This window comes from Ictidomys tridecemlineatus, chromosome 4 (assembly GCF_052094955.1).
Source record: "Ictidomys tridecemlineatus isolate mIctTri1 chromosome 4, mIctTri1.hap1, whole genome shotgun sequence".
Classification (NCBI taxonomy): domain Eukaryota; kingdom Metazoa; phylum Chordata; class Mammalia; order Rodentia; family Sciuridae; genus Ictidomys; species Ictidomys tridecemlineatus.
In genome coordinates, this window is record NC_135480.1 from 44257329 (window position 1) to 44275271 (window position 17943).

The 17943-nt window shown below is 50.4% G+C and overlaps 1 protein-coding gene across 9 annotated transcripts in view; it reads left to right on the forward strand.

The window, feature by feature from the left end:
* The window catches only part of Ptpn5 (protein tyrosine phosphatase non-receptor type 5), a 61243-nt gene extending 43335 nt beyond the window's left edge, over positions 1-17908 (forward strand). For 7 of the 9 annotated variants that reach the window (XM_040284619.2, XM_040284623.2, XM_040284625.2 and 4 more), the window contains 13 exons: positions 3222-3406; positions 3951-4058; positions 4300-4383; positions 4814-5055; positions 6193-6382; positions 7104-7217; positions 8705-8789; positions 12555-12634; positions 12797-12934; positions 13433-13543; positions 16002-16162; positions 16252-16365; positions 16754-17908. In XM_040284619.2, the coding sequence (XP_040140553.2) occupies positions 3222-3406; positions 3951-4058; positions 4300-4383; positions 4814-5055; positions 6193-6382; positions 7104-7217; positions 8705-8789; positions 12555-12634; positions 12797-12934; positions 13433-13543; positions 16002-16162; positions 16252-16365; positions 16754-16847 (1706 nt within the window). In that variant the 3' untranslated portion in view covers positions 16848-17908. The remainder of the gene's footprint in view (positions 1-3221; positions 3407-3950; positions 4059-4299; positions 4384-4813; positions 5056-6192; positions 6383-7103; positions 7218-8704; positions 8790-12554; positions 12635-12796; positions 12935-13432; positions 13544-16001; positions 16163-16251; positions 16366-16753) is intronic. The other 2 variants (XM_078046363.1, XM_040284626.2) reach the window with 2 other exon arrangements.
* Positions 17909-17943: the final 35 nt, after the last annotated feature.

A 17943-nucleotide genomic window follows, 5' to 3' on the forward strand; every position in this document is an offset into this window, starting at 1 on the left:
CAAACCCAAGGCCAACATCATTATAAAAGGAGAAAAATTGAAAGAATTCCTTCTAAAAACTGGAACAAGACAAAGATGCCCTCTTTTACTGCTACTACTCAACATTGTCCTTGAAACTCTAGCCAGAGGAATTAAACAGGAGAAAGAAATTAAAGGATACAAATAGGAAAAGAAGAACTTAAACTATCACTATTTTCTGATGACATGATTCTATATTTCAAAGAGCCAAAATATTCCACCAGAAAACTTTCAAAACTCCTAAATGAGTTCAGCAAAGAAGCAGGTTATAAAATCAACACCCATAAACGTGTTTCTATACATCAGTGATAATCTACTGAAAGAGAAATTAGAAAAACTACCCCATTTGCAATAGCTTTAAAAAAAATAAAACCCCTGGGACTCAATCTAACAAAAGAGGTAAAAGGCTTCTACAATGAAAATTACAAAACACTAAAGAAAGAAATTGAAGAAGACCTTAGAAGATGGAAAGATCTCCCATAAGCAGGATTAATATTGTCAAAATGGCTATACTACCAAAAGCATTATACAGATGTAATGCAATTCTAATTAAAATCCCAATAACATTCTTCATAGAACTAGAAAAAGCAATCATAAAATTCATTTGGAAAAATAAAAAACCCAGAATAGCCAAAGCAATCTTTAGCAATAAGAATAAAGGAGGAGGTATCACAATACCAGACCTTAAACTATACTAAAGAGCCATAGTAACAAAATCAGCGTCATATTGGCACCAATACAGACACATAGACCAATAGTACAAAATAGAAGACACAGAGACAAACCCGCATAAATACAGTTATCTCACACTAGAAAAAGTTTCCAAAAACATTCACTGGAGAAAAAGATAGGCTATTCAATAAATGGTACTGGGAAAATTGGAAATCCATGTAACAAAATGAAATTAAACCCCTATCTCTCACCCTATATGAAACTCAACTCAAAGTGGACCAAAGACTTAGGCACTAGACCAGAGATCCTGCACCTAACAGAAGAAAAAGTAGGCCCAAATCGTCACCATGTGAGCGTAGGATCTGACTTCCTTAATGAGATTCCTAAAGTGCAAGAAGAAGATCAAGGATCAATAAATTGGACAGATTTTAAACTAAAAAACTTCTCCATAAAAGAAACAATAAATAATGTGAAAGGGAGAGCATAAAGAATAGGAGAACATCTTTACCACACACACCTCAGATAGAGCATTAATCTCCAGGAAATATAAAGAACTCAAAAAACTTAACACCAAAAACAATAAATAATCCAGTCAATAAATGGGCTAAGGAACTGAACAGATACTTCACAGAAGAAGAAATACAATCAATCAGAATGGCAATTATCAAGAATACAAACAACAATGAATTTTGGCAATGATGTGGAGGAAAAGGTACATTAATACATTGCTGGAGGGAATGCAAATTAGAGCAATCATTATGAAAATTGGTATGGACATTTCCTTAGAGAACTTGGAATGGAACCACCACTTGACCCAGCTATCTCACTCCTCAGTTTATACCCAAAGGACTTTTAATCAGCATACTACAGTGATGCAGCCACATCAATGTTTATAGCATCTCAATTCACAATAGCCAAACTATGGAACCAACCTAGTTGCCCTTCGACAGCTGGAGAATATCATGCTAAGTGAAATAAGCCAATCCCAAAAAAACAAAAGCTGAATGTTTTATATGCAGATGCTAATTCACAATGGGGGCAAGGTTAGGGAAGAATGGAGTTACTTTAGATTAGGTAGAGGGGAGTGAAGGGAGGAAGTATGGGGTAGGAAGGATAGTAGAATGAATCAGACATTATTACCCTATGTACATATATAATTGTATGACCAGTGTGATTCTACATCACGTACAACCAGAAGAATGAGATATTATACTGCATTATATATGATGTGTCAAAGTGCATCCGACTGTCATGTATAACTAGTTAAAACAAACTTTTTAAAAAGAAGAGGAACCAGCTGGAAAGGGGGAACCTATTATGTTCACACGGGTATAATCTAGGATCAGGGCTGTGTATTCCACTGTTGATCTGGGCTGTGAGAGGCTCCGGAAGTGTTTGTGGCATGAGTGAGCAGGCATATGCACAAACAGCTGTGTTGGTCTCCTCTGGTTCTGTTGTCCCCCAACCAGAAAAGAAGTCCATTGTCCCATCTGCACAGTGATGTGTGGGCAGCTCCATCCCAGCTAATAAACACATCCGTTTTGTTGCTCTTGCCCTTCTGGGTGATAAACTGAGACATGAGTTTGGGTGGGGACTAACATGTGGACTCACTAGGATGGATAGCACTGGAGTAGCCAGTGGTGGTCAGATGCATTAGTAGAACTGTTGAAATCATCGTACCAGAAGCCCAGCATATGGAATGGGAACAGGAATAGCTTCCATGCTGAGACACAGGCATAGGAACTCCAGGCACTTGGTAACAGCCCCTGCTGCACCCAAGAAACCCTGGAGCTCCGAAAAGCACAATTAGAAAAACAGGGGTTTGAGCCCATCCCCCACTTTTCAGGTGGGGAAACTGAGATTCGAAAAGGAAGTGACTCTCCTGAGGCCACGCCAACCACGGACAGACCCTGAGCTCGACCCCAACATGTGGTATCGATCTTACTACACCAAGATTTTCTTCCACATCCCCCAGATTGCCCACCCCCTCTCAGCGTGGGGGTCCCAAGGTGGGGGAGGCATGTGGCTGTGATCTTAACAGTCCAGCTTTCAGCCCCAGTCAGGACACAGACCACGAAAAACAAAACTCCAGAGAGCAGGCGTAGGTGGGTTGTTCAGGGTCACGGCCTGGTTATGCTGTGTCTTTTTTTTTTCTTTCTTTCTCTTTCTTTCTTTCTTTTTTAATAGAGTTTGAGGTGGTTGTTTTTTTTGTTTCCTTAAGAAATGGAAAAGAATGAAGCTGCGTAAATACAACGATATTAACTCTGAAAAACCTCCTGCCATTTTAACTCTGTTACTGGAGAAATAAAAGAGAAATAATTTGTCCACCCACACTTAGCTCTTTCTGACGAAGGTAGGTGAATATTGCTTTGCTAATCGAGGGTGACTGCTGGAAGAGGAGCCACGCTGACTGATCCCGGATTGGGAGGAAGCCACAGCAACTCCAGAAGGAACTGTCCACCGTGGGTCAGCAGAACCCTGTGCACGGGCAGGGCCTGGTGTAACTGGCCTGCGTGTCCCACCTTGCACAGGTCTCCCCCAGCCGGTAGTGATGGAGGCACTGGATGAGGCCAAAGGGCTCCCCAATGTGCAGAGAGAGATGCCACCGCCCCCACCACCCTCAGAGCCAGCTCAGAAACCACCACCTCAAGGCACCGGGAGCCACTCCCTCACTGTCAGGAGCAGCCTGTGCCTGTTCGCTGCCTCACAGTTCCTGGTAAGGATGTCACAGGCCTCATGAGGACCTGGAGAGCGGGTGGGTTGAGGGAGAGCCTTCCACTTCCTCCCCAAGATAGCTACCTGGGGAGACCAAGAAGAGGGGCCCTGGGTAACTTCAAGTCCTGAAGATCATGTGAGGGGAGGGCAGGAATTCTGCTGCAGCTTCAGGAGATAAGCCCCTCACAACCTGTCTTCCCTCACTCAAGGATCAGGACTGCAGGGCACCCCCCCCCAGACCCTTGACCCCCTGATCCTGAGGACTTCCTTTCTGTCTGTGGAGGCCTTTCTGGGAGGCTTCCCTTTTTATGTATGTACCTGTGGGGTCGTCCCTTGGTTTTGACTGCTTTTAGTCTGCTTTTCTCCAAGGAGAGTCCTGAAATCTCTCCTCTGGGTACACAGCACTTGGGCCCTTCCCTCAGCTACCTCACCTGGACCTGAAAGGTTCAGGAACCTCCTTGGGGATCCAGATTGAGGGTGAGGCTGAGAATGTGGGGGCAAGGAGCCCGGGCTCTGAACTCAGCCTGATCCCCCGACTGCCCCAGCTTGCCTGTGGGGTGCTCTGGTTCAGCGGCTACGGCCACATCTGGTTGCAGAATGCCACAGATCTCATCCTCTCCTCGCTCACAATCCTGAAACAGCTGGGACCCGCGGTGAGTAAGCTCTGGGGAACCTTGGGGTGGGGAGATGTGTTAGGGGCCTCCCGTCCACCCTCCCCAGCTCCTGAATGGGGCTTCTCTGAGTTCAGGAGAGATTTCCAAGCCCCTGAAGTTCTGCCTGCTCCCCACCTCAGACCCCAGAGATGCTTTTTAGAGCCTCAGCTTTGTCACCCTTGGAATAGACAAGAACTCTGCCCCCACCACCACCCTGACCTGTTGGTTTAATGTTCCCCAGGCTTGGCTGGGCGCAGGGACCTTGGGAGTCCCCAGTCTGCTGCTGGTCTCCCTGTCTGTGGGCCTGGTCCTCATCACCACCCTGGTAAGGTGCCCCCTGCCCCAACCTCAGTGCTTTCCTCCTCTGGCCCTGAGGTCCTGCTTCTCACCAGCTCCCATCTGATCTGCAGACTAGACATCCTGGGTGCTGGGTAGGACAAGGACATGTATCTGTCTCCCTTGGCCAGGATGCCTGGCTTGGGGCAAGAGATGCCTTCTTCCTAGAAATTGGCTTGCAGCCATCTGGGCTGGGGAAAGGGGCTGAGGCAGGGAAGCTCCCAGAACCCCAGAGGACAGGGAGGGAGAGTAGATGGAGGAACCTCCCTCCTAGGAGATCAGAGTTCCTCATAGACAGCTCCCAGGAGAGCATGGCTGCTCTAGATACATGGAGGGACAGAGGGCCCAATCCTGTGGTCACCCCAGGACATCACAGCTGGCATGGTTCTAGGTCCATTAAGCCCTATATTCTCAACCAGGTGTGGCACCTCCTAAAGGCTCCCCCAGAGCCGCCCACCCCGGTGCCCCCAGAGGACAGGCGCCAATCTGTGAGCCGCCAGCCCTCCTTTACCTACTCAGAGTGGATGGAGGAGAAAGTCGAGGATGACTTCCTGGACCTGGATCCAGTGCCCGAGACTCCTGTGTTTGACTGCGTGATGGACATCAAGCCTGAGGCTGACCCAGCCTCACTGACCGTCAAGTCCATGGGTCTGCAGGAGAGGTGGGAGGGGTGGAGGAGGGGTGGGCTTGACGGGCCCTCATGCTTTCAGCTCCCATCCCAAAAGGTAGATGTCGACTCTGACAGCCCAGGAGAGAGCTGCTCTCATAGCCCAGCCAGTGCAGATACATGATCTTCAGGTGTTAAAAAAAAAAAAAATAGTGCTATTACACAAGCACACCTAGGCATCTGCCGGTGTGCACATGTGTATACTCTCCTTTGCTCAAGGAAGTTCCGGTAGCTTTCCTTACTGCAGGACTCGTCAGGGCCTTTAGTGTGCCTGTGTTCATTGTAAATCAGCAAGGAGACAGTATGTGGCATTTCCCAAAGTCACCTGGCCACAGAACCCTTTTCTAAAGTGTCTCAGTATTCTGCAGAGCACTTTGGAGGTGTGAAATCCTCTTCTCAGACCCTAAGGGCACAAGCCAGGTCTCACCACTGAGTTACCCCCACGATGTCAGAGAAAGAGCACTGGCTGAAGAGGCAGGAAACCCAGCTTTTTGTTTCATCTCTGCCACAATGAGAGCCTCGGCGTCTCTGGTCCCCTCATAAGGACTCACTTTCCATCTCTATGTAGAGGGAGTCCTTTCTGTTTTGTGGTTTACTGGACACATGAAGTTTGTCCTTGCTGCCACTAAGCTGCCCCTGGGACTCCCTCCTTTCCTGAGGGTCCTGACCTCTCCTGGAGGATGTGTTCTTGACCCACCGGCAGCCTCGGTCAGGATTGGGCCCAGAGCTGTGTTGCAGAGGTTTGGAGCCATCTTAGGCTCGAGCCCTGCTCCTCTGACCTAGGCAGGGACTACTCTGGGGGCTGCTTAGGAGCCATAGGGTGAAACTGCCTCCATCTGGGACAGAGGTGAGCCCAGAGGAGGGCCGTGTTGGGTTGCTTTGGATGGAATCTGAGGCCCCAAACACCCACCCAGTTGCTCTGCTGCAGGAGGCAGGAGAGAGGGGTTCAGGATTTCACCTCAGGACTGAGTCTCACGCTCCTGTGACAGGGTCTTGCCACACTCCCACTCCTTTTCCCATATCCCTCCCTGTCCCCCATAACCCCTCCCCACCCTCCCCTCTGAGGCCCAAGGATCCCAGCTAAAGCCTGTCCCTTCCCAAGATTCATTTCCTCCTTCTCCATCCTGCCAGGAGGGGCTCCAATGTCTCCCTGACCTTGGACATGTGCACCCCGGGCTGCAATGAGGAAGGCTTCGGCTATCTCGTGTCCCCACGTGAGGAGTCAGCCCACGAGTACCTGCTCAGTGCCTCCCGCGTCCTCCGAGCAGAGGAGCTCCATGAAAAGGCCCTGGACCCTTTCCTGCTACAGGCCGAATTCTTTGTGAGTCCCCTTGTGCCTGCCACCCTCTGTAGGCGGACTCTCCACTCATATCACTCATCCAGCCAGCCAGGTTGTGGGTAGTACCTAGACTTGGCATCTGGAGTAATGAGCACCACCTCATTCTCAGCTCTCCTGCCACCTTGGGCAAACTGATTTTTCTCTGAGCCTCTGTGTCCTCATCTGGAAAATGGGATGAGATGATAGGATTATGGAGATTAATTACTATGTGCAAAGTAGCCAGCTGGGTGATTGGCATGCTGTGATGTTCCTGGGTCTTTGCCGGGACTCTGCTCTGAAAGCCACACAAAGCTGAACTTCCTATCCTCCTGTCTTCCCCCCCTCCTCCTGCCTGACATCCCTAAGCATTGTACATTGTCTTGACATCTCTCCAGTCCCCTCCCCTCCTTGCCACCCCTAAGGCTCTAGCTTAGATCCTAATCTCCTCCTGCAGCCTCTGGCTGTTGGACTTTGAGGGGTCCAATCATTGACAGCCCTGTTCACCTGCCTGAGCACACAGCCAGTAAAGACCTAAAACATGGCAGGTCACAGTGACACCTTTACGGCAGAAAGGGTAGGTTTGAAATGAGGCTGCACAAGGTACACCAAGAGTAAGCTTCCTGATACCAAGCCCCAGAATCACACAAACTTCCCACCACTGAGGTAGTGCTGGCCCATGGTGGACCTTGCCCCATGGGGTGCCTCCATCATTCTTTCTTGGCAGGAGGCCTCCAAGAGGAGGAAGAAGAAAGGGGCTGAGGCTCAGAAGCCCACTTCCTCAATCAACTTCATCAATCAGATGACTCACCCACCAGCACCCTCAAACCCACTGCTCCAGGTTCTCCAGAACTTGACACTCTGCAGAAGAAATGGGTCCGCCTGCTTGATCTATCCTCACCTCCTTTCCCAGCCTGTGCTCCAGCCCCATCCCACCCCTGCAGGGACTGTGCACTTACAGTTGGGCCAGCTGCCCTGTGCCTGCGTCCCCCTCCCTATTTCCTCCTCACATCTTTCCCCACCTGATGCCTCTGGAAAGGCGTTCTTCACAGCCAGCCTCAGCTCCCACTCCAGGCTCCCACCACCACCTTCTCCCCTTGAAGAAATAGCTTCCATCCGCCATGTCCTTTTCTGTTAAATAGAGTATTATAGGTTTTTGTTGTTGTTGTTTGTTTGTTGGGTTTTGTTTTTGGTTTTGGTTTTGGTTTGGGGGGGGGTTGGGGGGGGCGGTTGCTAGAGATTGAACCCAGGGCCTTGTGCATGCAAGGCAAACACTCTACCAACTGAGCCATATCCCCAGCCTGAGTATTGTAGATTTTTGCCAGAGAGCGAGGAACATGGCCTGAGCACCCTCTCCATGGGTAGTTTTGCACATGTGTGTTTTTGTTTCCTTTGGATTCTCACAACCCTGGAAGGCATCATGATCTGCATTTTACAACAGCCCATATAATGTGTCCAGAAACAACAAACAATGGGACACTGCGTTCAGGTGGTAAACCGTGTGGACAGATCAGAAGGGAGCGAAGGGGCAAGAGGCACTGGAGAAACGTCCCAGAGGACATCTTAGGGAGGTGGAGCTGGGGTGAACCTTTAGGTATTGGAATGTTTTGGAGAGATGGAGAGTGAGACCAGTGCTCCCGGCGAGTGGAATGCCACAAGCTCAGCCTGGAGGCAGGACTGTGAATGGCATGATCATAGCCACAAAGACACCGGCACAACTGGAGGTCAAGAGGGGCCAGATACAGGGAGACTTTGCATGCCAGGAGCAGAGGGCAGACGTGGAGCTCTGGACACAGGACATGTGGAGGGGCACACAAAGTCCTGGGGGCTCAGCAGAAGACCCCTTTTGCTGCAGACTCAGGAGGCTTCTCAGAGGCCTTGGCCTTTCAGATAGATGCATGCGGAGATGAGGGTGGGGCAGGTGTGGCAGGAAAGCAGCACCACCAAGGTAGGGACGCCTAGTGTGGGCACATAATTCAGTGAAGCTACCTGGTTTCGCTGTTGCACAGAGAACATGGAAGAATGTGGCGATTGGCCTTGTCACTTCTGTCTTGTTCTTCATTTATTCATCACTTGCCGAGCGTCTGCCATGTGCCAGGGTGGCCCTCAATAAACAATAGTTATAACATGTGTCATGCTCTTGGCGTGTGCCAGTCACTATCCTAAATGCCCTACGTGTACTAACTCATTTAACAGTAAATGTTTCTTGAATGAATGAGTAGTGCACTTAAGGTAGCCCGACAAAACTCGAGGGCAAGCAGCACCTGGTTAGAACATCTTCAAGAGCCAGCCCACAGCTGCTCACACCCCCATGTCCTTCTCCTGCAGGAAATCCCCATGAACTTTGTGGATCCAAAAGAGTACGACATCCCTGGGCTGGTGCGGAAGAACCGCTACAAAACCATCCTTCCCAGTGAGTAGTCACTGCCCTAGGGGTACGGGGACAGGCTCACCCTCACCTGGGAAGACTTAAGCCCAGAACTGGGCCTCCAGGGTGGCAGGACACTCATCCCTGGAGGGCACCAGAGGGAGGGCTGGGGTGACCAGTGAAGGGAAAGCCTCCCTAGCAGGAGGCCAAGGTCAGTTGATTTTCTCACACAGCCCTTGGCCTGGCCCTTGCCTGGCCTGGCCAAGTGTTGTGCTGGGCTCTGTAGAAACCCAGAGACATAGGGTGGCTCCTAGATAGTATATAGTGACTGAAAAGTGTTTTCCCATCCTCTTCTCTCTTCAGAATGGGCAGGTTTTAAGGAGAGGACATTAAGGCTCAGAGAGGCTAAGTGGCTCATCCACAGTCACATAGCTGGGAAGTACAGAGCTGAGTTTTGTGACCCCAGAATTGGACTCTTCGTCTACCTCATGTTCCATTTGATCAGACTGTCAGTTCTCCATCAGGTAGAGCCATCCCACAGGGGAATGAGCTGCCCCTGTCAAGTCGTGAGGTCCCATCACACAGTGCATCCAAGCGAATCTGCCTGGAGCAGTCCCCTGGAAGTTCTGAGAAGGGGGTTCTCCTTTGGGGGTGCATTCCAGTTTCCTCCCCGTGGCACCATTTTCAGATAACTTTCATCAAATCCCTGGCTGTCTACTACAGGGATTGGGGCCAGGTGTCTGGCCCCAGGCACCTGGGCTAACCTGGGGGTAACTTGTTGAAAGTGGAGCCCCCAAAACCTACTCCACTCAATTTGTAGAGTAATGAAGCTTTAAAAAAGCGGTTTCGCTGTCAGCATCTCCAACAACATGTAAGATGTCATAACTTATTTTTAACTTTTAAAATATCGACTTGTGGTTGCTATAGTTACATAGTCTCTAGGTAGTTCCGGTTAAACAAAGCACCATTTATGGCCAGGATGCATTACTCAGGGCTGCCACCTCTTCCCTCGTCTCTCCCTCCCCTTCCCAACTCTACCTGGAAGGAGGGGTGGGGGCACCCCAGAGTGGAGAGGAGGGCTTTGCCGGCTACTCAGAATGGCCACTGGAGTCAGACTGTGCTCCATGTGTTCCTCACTGGATTGCTGACAGGTTCCAGCCACCCTGGTTCCAACCCTGCCCAAGCCTCCAGGCTTCCAAGCCAGCCCAGCAGAGAATCTTATCTGTGTCCAGCAAGAACAGATCCTTCACCCTCAGAGACTGGGTTGGGGGACAGAGGGCAAGTCAAGCTTAGCAGAGGCCCCCCTCTTAGATGCAGAACACCCTGAGGTTTCTTCTCTCATCTGTGTTTTCTGAGCCCCTGCCTGGGGTCTAAGAATTCAGACATGAATGAGACACAGATTCTGTGCACTTGGAGCTCCCAGGCTAGTAGAAGAGAGAGGTCTATGGACAGTCAGAGGAATCACTAACCCCGGCAGCACCAAGAGCAAGATACAGGGACACAATTTCTGTTCTTATCACCATGGTGTCCCAAGCACCAAAATAGTGCCTGACACACAGCAGATATTCTGCACCCATTAGAATGAATGAACGAATGAATGAGAATGAATATCTCTCAAATCTCACTCCCCTCTCCATCCTCACCACAAAGTGACTTTTTGGAGTTGGAGCTTCCATGTTGCCCCATCCTAAGGGGTGCCATTTACATAGACTGCATTGATATAAATGCTCCACAGAGCCCTGCCATGCCAGGCAGCCCTGTGACCTTTGATATTTCTTTCTTGGATCATCATAGTAATTTCCTGACTGGTCTCCTGACTCCACATTCTCCTCTCCTGTCTGTCTTCTACTCTTGCCATCAGAATACAAAACAAATCTAACCATGTCCTTCTCCTCCTTAAACAGTGTCATTGTCACCCTATCGAAGCATAGTTTATGAGACTCTGGCCGCTGGTTCCTCTCCAGCCACATCTCTCACCAGTCCCAGCCTTGGCCCTGTGTGCACTTGCATCTGACAGGACAGGATTCCCTGTTCTTTCTGCTGTTCCTTCAACTCCAGCCAGGAAACCCACCCACCCACCCAAGGCCCCGCTGTTACCACAGCCCCAGTGCTCACACGCCACTACTTACTTGTCTGCCTCCCGGCGCTATGCCTTCTTTGGGGGAGGGACCGTGGCTTATTGCTTTAGGAGTCCCTTCTCACATGCACAGCCCCAGGCACAGAGTCAGTGCTCCATAAGGGCCATCATTGCCACAATGGTTCTTTAATACCAAAGACCTGGGTATCTGACCAGAGGGGACGGTGCCCACTTCTGTCTTTCTGGCACCTAATCTGGGCAAGGGCAGCTAGGAAGAAGGGAGATGGCCCAGGCAGAGCTTCCTGCTCCTCTCCTCTGCTGGTCACCCTCACTCCTCTCCATTCCTGCCACCCTTCTGTGCCCCTCTCCATGAAGTCTACCCACCCCCGAGACACTGACCAAGATCCAGAGAGTGGACTGGGACAAGCAGAGGGCTGGAGGGGGGAGACTTAAGCATATCCCCTCCTTCTGCTCCAGGTTTTCTTCTTTCTATCCACTCAGTTAAGGTAAAAATGGTCCCAAGAGCAGCTAGTTCGTGGTGTCTACTGTGGCCCAATTACTTACTGATCTAAAGGCTCCATTTATTAATGTTAGATCCTTTAACCTTTACAAGATAAATGAGTTCACTGTAGAAGGAGGACGTCCCCAGTTGTAGATAAGGCAGGAGAGGTTAAGTAAATGGTCCATGTTGACAAGCTGGGAAGTCATAGAGCCAGGATTTGGACCAGGCTCTCTGGCTCAGTCATGTCTCTTAATGACACCCCCACACTGCCTTTGAGAGCCCCATCATGTGCACACTGGCAGTGCCTTTCCAGCCCTCCCTATTGCAGTAGAGAAACTGAGATTCAGAGAGGGGACAAGACAGGAGGCTGGTGACAAAGCACAACCGGGACCCAATGCTCCAGGCCCCCAGCCAGCTTCCCTACACACCCCACAGAACATCCCAATCCCAGCCTCTCAAGACTAGTCAATACAGGGAGGCTCTGGCTGGAACAAAACAAATTCTACTCCAGGAAGAAGAACAAGATGTTAAGGGAATCTGTTACCATGGAATTTGACAAGTAAAAAGATTGTGGGAGGAGACCCTTTGTGCTCACAACTCTACAAAGACCCTCCAGTCTCATTTCAGACATGGGAAACTTGACCTTTTTCTCCCAGTATTCTCCTCAGCTTTCTACCCCCAAATCTTAACAGCCCTTATATTTACAAAGAATTTCACAGTTTATTCAGCACTTCCACCTGTTTTTTCATTTATTTTCCCAATAGCTCTAGGAAGGAGGTATACTTACCCCCATGTTACAGATAAGAAAACTGAGGCTTAGAAAGGCCATGTGCTTTATAATCTCACAGAGAAGTCGGTGACAGTGTGTTCTCATACTCCAGCTGCTTCCTGCTGCCCAGGTGCTGTACCCAGGCCATTCCTTCCTTAACTAGCTCTCTTCACTCCAGAATACAAGGTGCGAGTGAGTACAGGGCAGCTTCAGGGGCAGAGGGCAGGCATTGAGGTGAGACCCAGGGCCTCTTTCTCTGTCCTCCTCTTCATCCTGGATCATCACCTGCCTGAATGGACCGAGGATGGGTCATCATTTTGCTAGTGTGCAGGTGAAGAAAGAACTGTAGGATCGCAGAAGAAATGTGGTGCTTTGGAGTAGACCAGGAATGGTGGGCCCTAGCAGCACCCATGAGGGGGTTAAGTGAGCTAGAGATGGGATAGCCTCCCCTGTCCCCCACAGATCCTCATAGCAGAGTGTGTCTCACCTCGCCCGACCCTGATGATCCTCTGAGTTCCTACATCAACGCCAACTACATCCGGGTATGTAGCCCCATCCCAATGGCCTCCCACTGAAAGAGAGGCCTGAGCTGATGGGACCCCATCCTCCAGTCTGGCTCCTGAAAACCCCAGAAAAGCCTGGGATGGGGACAGGACCCTGAGAGCACTGCCTCTGACACTGACCTTGGACTTGGCTGGCCACAGGGCTACGGTGGGGAGGAGAAGGTATACATCGCCACACAGGGACCCATTGTCAGCACGATCGCTGACTTCTGGCGCATGGTGTGGCAGGAGCACACACCCATCATTGTCATGATCACCAACATCGAGGAGATGAACGAGGTAGGGACCCCACTTTGCCAGTGTCTGCTTTTTTTGTGCCCTACACCAAGCATCTTGTTTTCATATTGATCCTTATGACAATCTTGTGAGACTGGTAGTGTTCGCTCCACTGGCCAGATGAGGAGATGTGAGGCTCAGTAAGGTTAAATCATTTGCTCAGTGCCACACACTCAGAGGCAACGCCTAGACCTGGTCTCTCCCACTCCAGTGCACATGATCGTAAGTACAAGGCTGCCAGAACTATGTCTATATGGAATAGTAACCCATTCAATTGAATCCCCATAGAAGTCTTTCAAAATGGGTATTATTTCCATTTTCAGATGGGAAAACTTGAGGCTCAGAGAAGACAATTAGCTTTTAGATGATGAAGCTGAGGTTTACACCCAGTGTTAACAGCAAACTTGTATATTCCTCAGCTCTGAAGAATCATAGCGAGAGAATAAGAGGGAAGCAGGGTTGGGGGTGGGATATATCCAAACCTGATCTGGGCCCCTGCAGAAATGCACTGAGTATTGGCCAGAGGAGCAGGTGGTGCACGACGGCGTGGAGATCACTGTGCAGAAAGTTATTCACACAGAGGATTACCGGCTACGACTCATCTCCCTCAGGGTGAGACTGGGGCTGGGCTGGGCTGGTGGGATGGGGGATGGGGGTTTAATTGAGGACACCACAGAGAATAAGGCCCAAGAGTACAATGTAGCTGATGTAAAGGTCTCTGTCACTCCCAGAATTCACTGATGAGCTAGGGTGAGGGAGTGGTGAATGGAAAGGCCAGACCAAACCCCCATTGCATTTCCCAAACTGTGGTTGCATTTAATGCTGTTGGGCTCATTCTCTACGCTGCCATTCATAATGACTTTTAGCTCAGCTTTAAATGCTCCCTAGGCCAAGACTGGGTGAGAGAATTCAGCAACCTCCAGCATTGTCCTTATAACGAAAGGCTCATTATGACTTTGAGATCCAAACTAGAAACATCACTTCAACTGGGATGCTGAGCTTCTGGTGTGCAATACCCAATATGTCCACCAGGGGTCAGGCGCTTCCATGGTTAACAGAAAATGTCAAGAAAAAGGAAGCTACACAAAATATGAGCAATACAAAACAGCCCAGAGTGGGGGAAGGCATCCTCCCACCCTGGAGCTGTACTTCCTCCAAGATCAGCATAACAGAAGAAACTGTTCCTTTGGAATCAGGGAGATTAATAAGTTCTGGTTTTGAGAAACGATAAGATTCAAGTTTGGGGGAAGTAGACTCTAATAATAACAACTCTGAAGGGAAGAAGAGGTGAGGCAGGCACCAAGAAGGTGACACCCAATCTGCAAGCAACCTGGGAAGTCCATTAGTGGTGACAGCCACAGGGTCCAGCCACAGAAAGTGAGCTCAAGGCCTGAAACTTGTCCCTCTGAGCTGTCCCTCTTTCACTGTAAAGGGATGACAGGGGGCACCTCAGCCCCCAGAGGGGAGTACCCACCTTAGAAGCCCCTATAGATCTTTCTGGAGGGCATGAAGGTCCAGGGAGTAAAGATCAGAGGTTATAGTAGTTGTCACAGCCAAGTTACCCAAGGACCTGAGGAACAGCTTTCCAAGTAGAAATTTCCCAGAAAGAAAGACTGAGATGAGAGGCTTGGGGGCTGCCTCATCTTCTCAATGCCATGGAGCTGGTCAAAGGAAAAAAAAACAGGGCATCTGAGGTTTGATGGTATTTATTTTTGTCCATAAACCATTAAAAGCACCTGCCTGAGCTTGGTTTTGGGTTGGCTCCTGGGAATACAGCTGTCCAAAGCCTGAACTCTGGTCAAGAAGCACACAGAAGGTGATAAGGAAGCTAGAGATAGATAAGAATGCAGAAGGACTCTCTGCTAGCTGGCATGCTCAGGGAGATGCTGAAGTAGGGATGCTGAATGGACCCTCAAAGGATGAGTAAGAGTTGACTGAGGACAGACTAGCAGGAAAAGCATTCTCAGCAGAGAAACAGCTCTGTGTGTGAGTGTATATGTGTGTGTGTGTGTGTTTGCGTGTGCACTGGTGGGCATGTGCACGCATCCAGGTGCTGTGCTACAGATATTTTATCCACAGACCATTTTCAGAAGCATCCAATCCAAGTACACAGGGTGACATATATGCCTGGAAGGGTAGAGCCTATGCCAGAGGTCTCATTTGCCAAGCTAAGAACTAGGGGGAATGGGTTTTTTTCAGAGAGCAATAAGAGCCATTGAAGGGTGTCTTAGTCTGTGCAGGCTGCTATAACAAACACCACAGACAGAGTGGCCTATAAATGACAGACTTATTTCTCACAATTCTAGAGGCTGGGGAGTCTGAGATCAAAGCAGCAGCATGGTCAGGTTCTGATGAGGGCCCACTTCCTAGTTCATGGCAAAAGGATGAAGCTCTCTGGAGCCTTTATATAAATACTTGAATCCCATTCACGAGGGTTCTGCCCTCAGGACTGAATCACCTTCCAAGAGCACTCACACTGGGAATTAGGTTTCAATGTGTGAATTTGGTGTGGGGAGATGGAGGGGGGGACACATTCAGTCCATGGCAAAGGATTTTAAGCACAGGGTGGCAAGTCCAGATTTGTGTTATGGATAGATCACTTCAATCTCTGTGGTCCCTGTGTGGTTAGGGAGGAGACCGGATCTCAGTGCAGTGGAGAGATGGTAAAGGTCAAAGTGGAGAGGAAATAACACCTAATAAGGATGGTGAGATGAGGCAAGCAGAGCAAAATCTGGAGAAAGGAAGAGTCCCAGGCCTCTGGGCCATGTGACTAAGGGACAACTAGGATATTTGGAATCTGGAGACAGTAATGACTTAGAGAAGGAGCTCTTGGCCTCTCTCGGATAATTCTGGAATTGTTGGGGCAGAACTAAAGACCAGCCCCCGGTACCAAGCTGACTTTGGCCATCTGGTGTCCCTGGGCAGTATGGTGTAGATGGGAGGACTGAGGGCTCCCACTTCCTGTGTCCTTCCTATGTTTATCCTCCTTGCACCCCATCTCCATCTCTGGATGGTTTGTAGGCTGAAAGCATTCACATGTATCTGGGGTGGGCCTCTGTCTCCTGGGTAGAGTGGGGCCGAAGAGCGAGGCCTGAAGCATTACTGGTTCACATCCTGGCCGGACCAGAAGACCCCAGACAGGGCCCCCCCACTCCTGCACCTGGTACGGGAGGTGGAAGAGGCAGCCCAGCAGGAGGGGCCCCACTGTGCCCCCATCATCGTCCACTGCAGGTGGGTTCTCCTAGCTACCCACTGGGATAGGGTCCCTCCCCATCCCTGGGTACTCTTCCCCTCACCCTGCCTGTCCCCTCGGCCCTCAGTGCAGGGATCGGGAGGACCGGCTGCTTCATTGCCACCAGCATCTGCTGCCAGCAGCTGCGGCAGGAGGGTGTGGTGGACATCCTGAAGACCACATGCCAGCTCCGTCAGGACAGGTCAGCCCAACAGGCAGTGGTGGGGGCACACAGGGACACTGATGGGTACACATGGGTGAGGGAAGATGACACACCAGGCATGGGATAATGGGCAGATAAGAAATATGGAGGACAGCAGATAGAAGGGCAAGATCCAGATGATTCCTCTTCTGGAAGAAAGGGGAAGAGAAATAGAGCTGGCAGACAGGATGGGCTGAGAGCATGGGACACATCATCTGTGTCCCTGACAAGAAAGATGAAGGACATTGGCTGGCAAGGGTTGGTCCCTCCAAATTGCACAAGGCCCCTGGCATGCTTCACGAATGATGAGTACTCCGTGGGTTTGGGGGCCCCCTCCTGTAACTCATCCCTTAGTGACTCTATCCCACTTTGCATCTCTGCTGGGCAGGGGTGGCATGATCCAGACGTGTGAGCAGTACCAGTTTGTGCACCACGTCATGAGCCTCTATGAGAAGCAGCTGTCCCGCCAATCCCCAGAATGACCACGCTTCTCTTCCAAGGTCCACTGGGCACTGCCCAGCCAGAGTCTGGGCCCTCACTACAGTCATCCAGGGCCTTTCCTTGGGTCTGGCCTGCTCCCCTGATCCTATCTGTCCCTCTTCCTTCTCTTTGATCTGCTCCCTCCCTCCTCTATTAGCCTGGCCTGGCCCCTACCCCCAGCATAGCTCTTCCTTCTGTACATATTGGGGAGTGTGGCAGGGTGGGGGAGGAATATGCCAGGCCAGGCCTGGGGCCCCAGGGCCTGAACCCCCAGGCAGACCTGGGGCCTTAGTTTTTAATGATGGTTCCATTGCTACTTGATCCAAAATGTTTCCATGCCTCACTCCAAGTGTCCTCCTGCTGCAGCGTGTTCTGTCTGTCCATCCATCTCTGCTGTCTATACCGGACACTGTGTCTCCTCAGCCCAGGAAAGGAGTAATGAGCTCCAGCCCCTAAGCAGCCCAGGCAGAGGTGCCTGCCTCAGGCCCCCATTCCCACTTCTCCCAACAGGCAAATTGCATTTTGCACCCAGTTACTGGTACCAATAGATAGAGGATGGGGCTGACAACGTGGAGGCCAGGCCTGGGGAGCTCCTGAGGGTTTGGCAGAGATCCCAGCTAGGAAAGGTCTCTGGGTTGGGATGGGCGTCACAGCCAGGGTGACCTCTTGGTGTCACATGCCCTCAGGATTCATTGGAAGGGGACAGATGGGGGTGGGGAACCCAAAGATCTGGGCCCTGACGGGGGGCTGGGGAGGGGAGCTCCAAGGGTGGGACGGGGACTTGGCCCCAGATCTGTGTAAGACATTTTTCTGTCACTGTGGAAAAGCCTTCCCAAAAGTCTCGCTGTATGTCGCTCTGCGTGTGTTCCTGTGTCCATGCGTGTGGTGAGAGCCCATCAGCTGGGCATGCATGACTCTTTGGCAACATGTGTTATCTTGGAGCCACGTGTTTTTATTGATGACTTTAAATATTTATTCCACGGCAGACAGAGACATTTGGTGTCTTTTTATAATTCGCTCGTGGTCATTGAATAGAGCAATAAACAGAGCATTTTGAGCAAAACTAGCCTCCCAGGTCTTTGTGATTTACCTGTCCCC